This window comes from Cheilinus undulatus, unplaced genomic scaffold (assembly GCF_018320785.1).
Source record: "Cheilinus undulatus unplaced genomic scaffold, ASM1832078v1 Contig9, whole genome shotgun sequence".
Classification (NCBI taxonomy): Eukaryota; Metazoa; Chordata; class Actinopteri; order Labriformes; family Labridae; genus Cheilinus; species Cheilinus undulatus.
Window position 1 is genome coordinate 30,001 of NW_024571696.1, and position 10,628 is coordinate 40,628.

Sequence of the window (10,628 nt, forward strand, 5' to 3'; positions counted from 1 at the left end):
AAAAAAGGAATAAAAATATGAACATGGAATTAAAGAATATAAACATTAGAATGAGAGTCAACAATATAAATATAAAAAAGGAAAAAATATAAAAAATGCAAAAATGGGAATAAAAATTTTACAATGGGAATAAATAAAAACGTGAAAATTGGAATAAAGAATACAAATATGATTATGGGAATAAAAATTAAAAATGTGTATTTTTCAGTTGATTCTCGATTTAAAGAAACTGCTGTTTACTATTAGCATCAAACCAAGTGATGGACAACATGACAGCCACAGAAATATTTAGGTTAAATATCTCAGTCGCCCCCTTGTGGCTGGCTGCGATGTAGGCACTGATCTCACTGATGGAGTTTAAAAAATGAGTACATTTGAATTAAAAATATATATACAAAAATACGTAAATTAGACCATTGTGAAACTTTCTTCAGTTTATTTGAAAGTCCGGCCCCCAAAGTGCCTGTTTAGGAAAAAGCTGGCCCTCGTACAAATGCAGTTGATGACCCTGACATACGGGAGGTTCAAATGAATCAGCTCCTCCCAGTCATATTAATACTCATGTAGCCTTGGAAGCTAATAAATATAATTATAGAAACATAAACATCATTACTGTACACACACACCGTTACCCAACATCATAGTGACACACACTTATTTCAGTGGAGAGGCAAAAAAATGTAGAAAGTGTGAAATTTTGCTGCATGCTTTGAATGGGAAAAAGTAGTGCCATCTGGTGGACAAATACAAAGATTAAAAATTGAAAGCTAATAGTCCAAAAGGAAATCTGAACATATATTGAATGCATTAGTTTATGTTCATATCAAAGTGGGATCAAAAATTATATTTTTAGTAGTTTATATTGGGACATTTTTTGGTCCTTGGGGACAAATGTTTTTGTGTAGCTTAGCCACTTTAGGCTCATTTAAGGAACTGAGGCCACAATTCTAAAAACTTTGAAAAATGTGGCAAATTTGAGCTATATTCATTCAACACAGCCAAGATGGCCTGTAAATAAAAAAGTGAATGACAGAGAATGTCTCCTAAGGGTTAACCCCTTAAGCCCTAGCAGGACCAAACTTGGTCCTGCTTGCCTTGGTCCAAACAAACTTGTTCTGTGAACGCTATTTTTGCACAAAAGTAGTCATGTTACACATCAAATTAAACAGAAGAAGCTCAGGTACAAGCTCAAATAATATGGATATATATGCTAAAATATGGGATACATATGCTAAAATATGGGATACACATGCTAAAATATGTGAAACATATTCAAAAATATGGGATATATATGCTAAAATATGTGCTACACATACTAAAATATGGGATATATATGCTAAAATATGTGCTACACATGCTAAAATATGGGATACACATGCTAAAATATGTGAAACATATTCAAAAATATGGGATATATATGCTAAAATATGTGCTACACATGCTAAAATATGGGATATATATGCTAAAATATGTGCTACACATGCTAAAATATGTGCTACACATGCTAAAATATGTGACACATATTCAAAAATATGGGATATATATGCTAAAATATGTGCTACATATGCTAAAATATGGGATATATATGCTAAAATATGTGATACATATTCAAAAATATGGGATATATATGCTAAAATATGTGCTACACATGCTAAAATATGGGATACATATGTGAAAATATGGATATATGATAAAATATGGGATACATATGCTAAATTAAAGCTGCAAGCAGCATTGGCCGGGTCCTCGGTCTGTCGCACGTCCCTCTTGCCCGTTTGACCTCCACTTTGAGGGTTTCATCTCTCTTTGACCCTTTGACCTGCTCAAAGTTAGACTGAGGTGTGTCCCTGCAGCTCTGTCAGGAGCCTCAGACTTTATAATGGGTGGGTATTAGACATTCCATTTTCCCGCCTTCAGTGAGTCACATGACCAGCTGCACGGTAAGCTTATTGTAATGTTCAAAAAACCTGCATCTGTAAGACACACAAACACACACTCATGCGCGCTTCACGCGCTAACACACATAAATGCACCATCTCTCCCATTCACTTCATATGGGATATGTGTGGCTGTCTTTGGCGACTGACGTCGCCAAAGACTTTATGGGGGACTGTATGTGGATGAGAAGCCACCCACAGTCCCACCATCCCGTTACAGCTTTATTTAAATGGGCTGCTTTATTGGAACAGCTCCATGTGTGTGCGTGATCAGAGCTCATTAAGGGGCTTCCCCTGGTTGCCATGGTAACTAATGCCTGCATTCCAGGTGCTTTCATCTGTCAATCAGTGGATGACATCATCACTAACTGCTTTCTTGATCAGGAGTGAAATTGACTGAAATCTTTTTGAATCTCACCTCACAGATGCCACAATTTGGACTAATTCTCTGTAAAAATAAGATTTTTTGAGGTAAATTTTGTCAGGAATCCATCCATGTCATTTTTAAAGCTGTAGGACCTTTGGTTTTTTGTATAGAAGCCTAACTGCCACAGCTTATGCAGAGCCCTCCCTGCTGCCCCCATTCATTTGAATGGGAGCAGCAGGGAGGCCTTCTTTGGGGTTGACCAACTTTGAGGGCTTGGTTTTCGGAAACTGTTTGAGAAACAACAAATTCCTTCAGAACTTTTGTTCAGCATTGTCTAGTGTGTCTTCTCTGCGAGTTTCAAGCTGATACAATTTACGGCCTAGGACAAGATACATTTTGTTCGGAGCCCTTTTTTCCTGGAAAATTTTATTTTGAAAGGCAAATTGCCGGCTTCCTGTTTGAGATAGGTTAGGGGTGTCAGCGCGTGATTTGTGGGTCTCGATGAGACGAGCGTTTCAACGTTGGTTTGATCTCTCTACGACATTCCTACTGGCCGTGAGGGCTGTTTTAGTGTGCCTAGGTGGTGCATGAGAGCACATTTTGGCATGTTTGTGGTTAATTTTTTCATTTTATCAAATTTGTTGCCGATTCTGAGGTGTGTGCCAATTTTGGTGAGTATTTGAGCATGTTTGGGGGTCAAATTAAGGTTCAAAGAGGCGTGGGAATAATAATGAGAAGAAGAAGAAAAAAACGGAGCAGATACAATAGGGTCCTTGCTCCTCTAGCAGGAGCTAGAAGGGCAAGGACCCTAAATATGTGATACACATGCTAAAATATGTGATAAATATGCTAAAATATGTGATACACATGCTAAAATATGGGATACATATGCTAAAATATGTGATAAATATGCTAAAATATGGGATACACATGCGACAATATGGGATACACATGCTAAAATATGGGATACATATGCTAAAATATGGGATATATATATGATCAAATATGTGATACATATGCTGCAATATGGGATAAACATGCGACAATATGGGATATATATGATCAAATATGGGATACACATGCAAAAATGTGTGATTCATATGCTAAAATATGGGAAACAAATGCTAAAATATGTGAAACATATGCTAAAATATGGGATATAAATGCTAAAATATGGGATACACATGCTAAAATATGGGATATATATGATCAAATATGGGATACACATGCTAAAATGTGTGATACAAATGCTAAAATATGGGATCCATATGCTAAAATATGTGACACATATGCTAAAATGTGTGATACACATGCTAAAATATGGGATATATATGCTAAAATATGGGATACACATGCTAAAATATGGGATACACATGCTAAAATGTGTGATACTTATGCTAAAATATGGGATATATATGATCAAATATGGGATACACATGCAAAAATGTGTGATTCATATGCTAAAATATGGGAAACAAATGCTAAAATATGTGAAACATATGCTAAAATATGGGATATAAATGCTAAAATATGGGATACACATGCGGAAATATGGGATATATATGCTATAATATGTGATACACATGTTAAAATATGGGATATACATTTTAAATTTTGGGATACACATGCTAAAATATGTGAAACATATGCTAAAATATGGGATTTATATGCTAAAATATGGCATACACATGCAAAAATATTGGATACACATGCTAAAATATGGGATACACATGCTAAAATATGGGATACACATGCTAAAATATGGGATATACATGCTAAAATATTGGATACACATGCTAAAATATTGGATACACATGCTAAAATATTGAATACACATGCTAAAATATGGGATACACATGCTAAAATATGGGATACACATGCTAAAATATGGGATATACATGCTAAAATATGGGATACACATGCTAAAATATGGGATATACATGCTAAAATATTGGATACACATGCTTAAATATGGGATACACATGCTAAAATATGGGATAAACATGCGAAAATATGGGATATATATGATCAAATATGGGATACACATGCTAAAATATTGGATACACATGCTAAAATATGGGATACACATGCTAAAATATGGGATACACATGCTTAAATATGGGATACACATGCTTAAATATGGGATACACATGCTAAAATATTGGATACACATGCTAAAATATGGGATACACATGCTTAAATATGGGATACACATGCTAAAATATTGGATACACATGCTAAAATATGGGATACACATGCTTAAATATGGGATACACATGCTTAAATATGGGATACACATGCTAAAATATGGGATACACATGCTTAAATATGGGATACACATGCTTAAATATGGGATACACATGCTTAAATATGGGATACACATGCTTAAATATGGGATACACATGCTAAAATATTGGATACACATGCTAAAATATGGGATACACATGCTTAAATATGGGATACACATGCTAAAATATTGGATACACATGCTAAAATATGGGATACACATGCTAAAATATGGGATACACATGCTTAAATATGGGATACACATGCTTAAATATGGGATACACATGCTTAAATATGGGATACACATGCTTAAATATGGGATACACATGCTTAAATATGGGATATATATATGATAAAAATGAAAACAAAAAATAGGCCGAATATGAAATTTTCCATTTGCCAACTTAATTCTCTCTGATCCTGTAACTTATATACACATATTTACACTTGTGAACAATTCTCACCAGTGCCCTCTCATTCCTGTACCTGGATCATTCAAATAGACCTTGTAGCTCCAGAGTGACACTCATTAAGATGGCTGTGAATTTGGAGCAGTAGTCTCATAAAAGAGGCTATAGCTTAACATGAAAGCACGATGAACATCCTCATTCTAACGTGTTATTAAGCAGCGTGTCCACTGTCATCCATGCAGGACCCCTTTGACGCTGCAGGCTACTACCACCTGGCTCTGGCTGCAGCCATGGACCTGGGGAACAAACGCTTCCAGCTGCAGCTGTGCACACGCCTCGCCACCATCTACCACAACTTCCTGGTCGACCGTGAGCTCTCTCTCTTCTTCTACCAGAAGGCCCGAGCGTTCGCCGCAGAGCTGAACGTCAGGAGGGTGAACATCTCTCCAGATCAGACACAGAGCAGCTCAGTGGTAAAAATCGCCATGCAGTGAGAGGAAACGCCACGAGAAGAACAAAGGGAGAGAGCTGTATTCTTCTTTGGTACTAAAATAAGGTTTTAATTCTTGAAGGAAAGTCTGAAAAAACTTTATTGGATGGAATTTAACTGCTGATCATCTCTGTTGAAAATGGAGGCGTCGAAGGACTTTTAGAAAGTGCAGTTAATCACAGTTTTGGTCATTAATCACAGTGATTGCTTTTTAATTGCACTTTGCTGCTCTGATACTATGGTGCACCTATGATGAACATGGAGCTGATGTGGCTGGACGTTAACTGCATGTCTGTAAACACGTTTAACCCTGACAGCTGAGACCAACCTCTGCTGTTCACTCAGGTCTGTTCATCAATAAAAACAGGCCTTACAGATGTCTGATAGATGTCACTGACTGTTCTTCTCTAGATGCTTCCATGATTAGCCTGCTCCACTTTGTCAGACAGGTTCTACCTAAGCCACGGATGGCAAACTCAAGGCCCGGGGGACAAATGCGGCCTGCGGTGCAGTTTTACCCGGTCCACAAGATCATATCTGAATTAGCACTGGCCTGCTGCTATGAGGTCTGCAGATTTCATCCAGTAAAACAATGTAAACTTTACCTCAAAGACTGAAGAAAGCCTTGTTCATTTCTAAAAACCTGAAAAAGTAGAGGGTAGAAATAATTAGTTAAAAAGTCAGATTTTCATTTTGCATCCCAAGATTATGACTGAAACTTAGGATTTTGACTTTTTTCATATTTTGACCTTTTAAATACATAGTTTTGACATTTGTTCTCACATTGTGACCTTTTAGATTCACAGTTTTTCATTTTAAATCAAATCTTGTCCTTTGAAACTGCTAACTTTGACTTTTAATCCCATGTTTTCACTTTTCAAACTCCTGATCGAGAATTTTATCTCATTTTTTGACCTTTTAGAGGTAGAATATCAAATTTCATCTTCTATTTTGACCTTTAAACTCATGATTTTAACTCTCTATCTCATATATTTGCCTTTTAAAAACCTTATTTTGACCTTTTAACTTTGCATTTTGACCTTTAGGACTGATAAAGTTGACTTTTTATCTCAGACTTATTGATGCTATGACATTTTATCATTTTGACTTTTTTTTTTTTTTAGAAATCTTAAAATCATTTTTTATCACGGTCTAATTTCCTCTATAATTCATGACCTGTGAAAACACGATAGACAGTGTTCAGTTAAATCTTAGTCCTGTTCGGCCCTCAGGTTAGACCTAAATTCAGATTTCGGCCCCTGCTGTGATTGAGTTTGACACCACTAATTTAAGGCAGCGGTTCCCAACCTGGGCTCTGGGAACCCCAGGGTGGACACCAAAGATCTTAGAGGGGGCTCGAGGCTTTGTCTGCTCTGAAGCTGCCAAAATAAGATTTGCAAATATTGACTAAAACCATGATAGAGCAGTTTTTCAGTAGTTTATACAGAGGTCTTTGGATAAGAAAGGTATGTATAGGCCTTTTTAGGGTGCTATCAGTAAAGCAATTAAAATCTGTGTTGGTTTTTGGCTGCAGTGTGTCACTTTTTCTTCTCTCAGAAGGGGGCTCTGCCGTCCTCAGGAACATGTAGGGGGGCTCTGCTGTCCTCAGGAACATGTAGGGGGGCTCTGCTGTCCTCAGGTACATGTAGGGGGGCTCTGCTGTCCTCAGGAACATGTAGGGGGGCTCTGCCGTCCTCAGGAACATGTAGGGGGGCTCTGCTGTCCTCAGGAACATGTAGGGGGGCTCTGCTGTCCTCAGGTACATGTAGGGGGGCTCTGCCGTCCTCAGGAACATGTAGGGGGGCTCTGCTGTCCTCAGGTACATGTAGGGGGGCTCTGCTGTCCTCTGGAACATGTAGGGGGGCTCTGCTGTCCTCTGGAACATGTAGGGGGGCTCTGCCGTCCTCAGGAACATGTAGGGGGGCTCTGCTGTCCTCAGGAACATGTAGGGGGGCTCTGCTGTCCTCTGGAACATTTAGGGGGGCTCTGCTGTCCTCTGGAACATGTAGGGGGGCTCTGCCGTCCTCAGGAACATGTAGGGGGGCTCTGCTGTCCTCTGGAACATTAAGGGGGGCTCTGCTGTCCTCTGGAACATTAAGGGGGGCTCTGCTGTCCTCAGGAACATGTAGGGGGGCTCTGCTGTCCTCTGGAACATTTAGGGGGGCTCTGCTGTCCTCTGGAACATGTAGGGGGGCTCTGCCGTCCTCAGGAACATGTAGGGGGGCTCTGCTGTCCTCAGGAACATGTAGGGGGGCTCTGCTGTCCTCAGGAACATGTAGGGGGGCTCTGCTGTCCTCAGGAACATGTAGGGGGGCTCTGCTGTCCTCAGGTACATGTAGGGGGGCTCTGCCGTCCTCTGGAACATGTAGGGGGGCTCTGCCGTCCTCTGGAACATGTAGGGGGGCTCTGCTGTCCTCTGGAACATGTAGGGGGGCTCTGCTGTCCTCAGGAACATGTAGGGGGGCTCTGCCGTCCTCTGGAACATGTAGGGGGGTTTAAGGAGAAATGGTTTTGAAACACTGATTTAAGGGGTTTATTCATTCAGCAGGTGATGGTGTGGACAGTCAGACTGAACTCAGCTTTTAAAAAATGTGGTTAATCATAGTTAATCACTGTTACCTTATGATTTAACAAGGAGGATATGACTTTTTCACACAGGGACAGGTAGGTGTGGATGGCTCTTAATAAACAAAATCATGATCTATAAACAGACTTCTGAATTTACTCAGGATGTCTGTTCTTAACATCGGTTTGATAATCAGACATGTTGAAGTGTGATACATATGAATGTTGTGTTGATGTTTGGACCCAACATGAGCATGAAGCCCTACCACCAGCAGGTGCTGCACGCATGTCATCCTCCCTCCCAGGGCGGGGCGGGCGGTCAGAGTCCTGAGGAGCTGATGATAACTCTGAGGGTGGAGATTTAGAACCAAAGCAGAGTTTAAACACGTGTGGAAAAAGAAAACCTTCCAGACACACCTGATCTGATCCTGAAGATAAAAACACAGAGGAGAATGTGCAGACATTCTTCTCCACCTCTAAGTGTGAACATGTTTAGGTGATATTTGAAGGTTTTTAGACATGACAGAGTTTCCACTGATGACAAATATGCATGGATGCACACCCACTGCCCTCTGCTTCAGAACAGTCACATCTTTTAGTTTGTAAAGCTGGTTTATTCAAGATTTCTGCACTAATCTGGGACTATGTCCTCTTCACAATGTAAGCTGGGTGTGTGTGTATCAGTGGTTTATGGCTCTCTAACACACACTCTGTTCCCTCACCTTTTACCTGCCCAGGCTTTGGCTCACACCTGTGACGCTCACTGACATTGACTTCAATGATAACCCATCAATCACTCCATGAATCATTCGAGACTTTGAACCAAATATGAGACAATCACTATTTTTAGACTCAAACTTGTCTCCATCATGAACCATACAAATATGATTGCAGCAGTAAACTGATGCACTTTTGACCACCACACGTCATTTATGTCTAATGAATGAACAAGAGATTTTATTTCCAAACCTGTCGCGAGCTCAGAGCTTTGAATATTTCCTATAAAGTCAATAAAATTCTACACATGCAGCATTGGCACTATTAGGACTAATACTACTAAGACTACTACTAGTAGGACAAACACTGCTAGGACAAACACTACTAGGACTAATACTACTAAGACTAATACTACTAGGACGAACACTACTAGGAGAAACACTACTAGGACTAATACTACTAAGACTAATACTACTAGGATGAACACTACTAGGAGAAACACTACTAGGACTAATACTACTAAGACTAATACTACTAGGACGAACACTACTAGGACAAACACTACTAGGACTAATACTACTAAGACTAATACTACTAGGACAAACACTACTAGGACAAACACTACTAGGACTAATACTACTAAGACTAATACTACTAGGACTAATACAACTAGGACGAACACTACTAGGAGAAACACTACTAGGACTAATACTACTAGGACTAATACAACTAGGACGAACACTACTAGGAGAAACACTACTAGGACTAATACTACTAAGACTAATACTACTAGGACAAACACTACTAGGACAAACACTACTAGGACTAATACTACTAAGACTAATACTCCTAGGACAACCACTACTAGGACTAACACTGCTATGACAATCACTACTAGGACTAATACTTCTAAGACTAATACGACTAGGACAATCACTACTAGGACAGACACTCCTAGGACTTATACTACTAAGACTAAAACTACTAGGACAAACACTACTAGGACTAATACTACTAGGACTAACACTACTAGGACCAACACTACTAGGACAAATACTACTAAGACAAATACTACTAGGACAAGCACTACTAGGACTAATACTACTAGGACTAATACTACTAAGACGAACACTACTAGGACTAATACTACTACCACTATAACTACTGGGACAAACAATACTAGGACTAACACTACTAGGACAAACACTTCTAGGACTAAAACTACTAGGAGTAACACTATTAGGACTAATACTAGGAGGACTCCCACTATAAGGACTAACACTGCTATGACAACCACCACTAGAAATAATAGTACTAGCACTAGCACTTCTAGGACATGTACTACTAATCCTAGGAGGACTAACAGTACTAGGAGTTACAATACCAGGCGTTAAACTACTAAATCTAACACTACTAGGACAAGCATTCCTGGGACAGTCACGACTTGGACAACAACAGTAGGAATACTACTAGGACAACAACTATTAGGATAGACACTTTTAGGGCTAATACATCTTGGACAAACACTACTAGGACAATTACTTCTAGGACTAATACCACTAGGACTAAGACTACTTGGACAATCGCTACTAGGACTAATACTACTAGAACTAGTAGTACTAGGACCAATACTACTAGGACAAATACTACTAGGACTAAAACTACTAGGGATATAACTACTTTGAGAATCACCACTAATACTAATAAAACTAGGACTAATATAACTCGGACAACCACTACTAGGACTAATACGACTAGGACTAATACTACTAGCACTAAAAAGTCTAGGATAAATACTACTAGGACTAAAACTACTTGGACTTATCCTACTAGGACTAACAGTACTAAGAATAACA

At 39.1% G+C, this 10,628-nt stretch overlaps 1 protein-coding gene across 1 annotated transcript in view; it reads left to right on the forward strand.

Annotated features, from left to right (window-relative positions):
• The window catches only part of LOC121506681 (SH3 domain and tetratricopeptide repeat-containing protein 1-like), a gene marked incomplete at its 5' end in the record, with an annotated part of 35,925 nt that extends 29,778 nt beyond the window's left edge, over window positions 1-6,147 (forward strand). The window contains one exon of the mRNA XM_041782521.1: window positions 5,243-6,147. Within this exon, the coding sequence (XP_041638455.1) occupies window positions 5,243-5,494 (252 nt within the window). The remainder of the gene's footprint in view (window positions 1-5,242) is intronic.
• Between the last annotated feature and the right edge of the window lie 4,481 nt (window positions 6,148-10,628).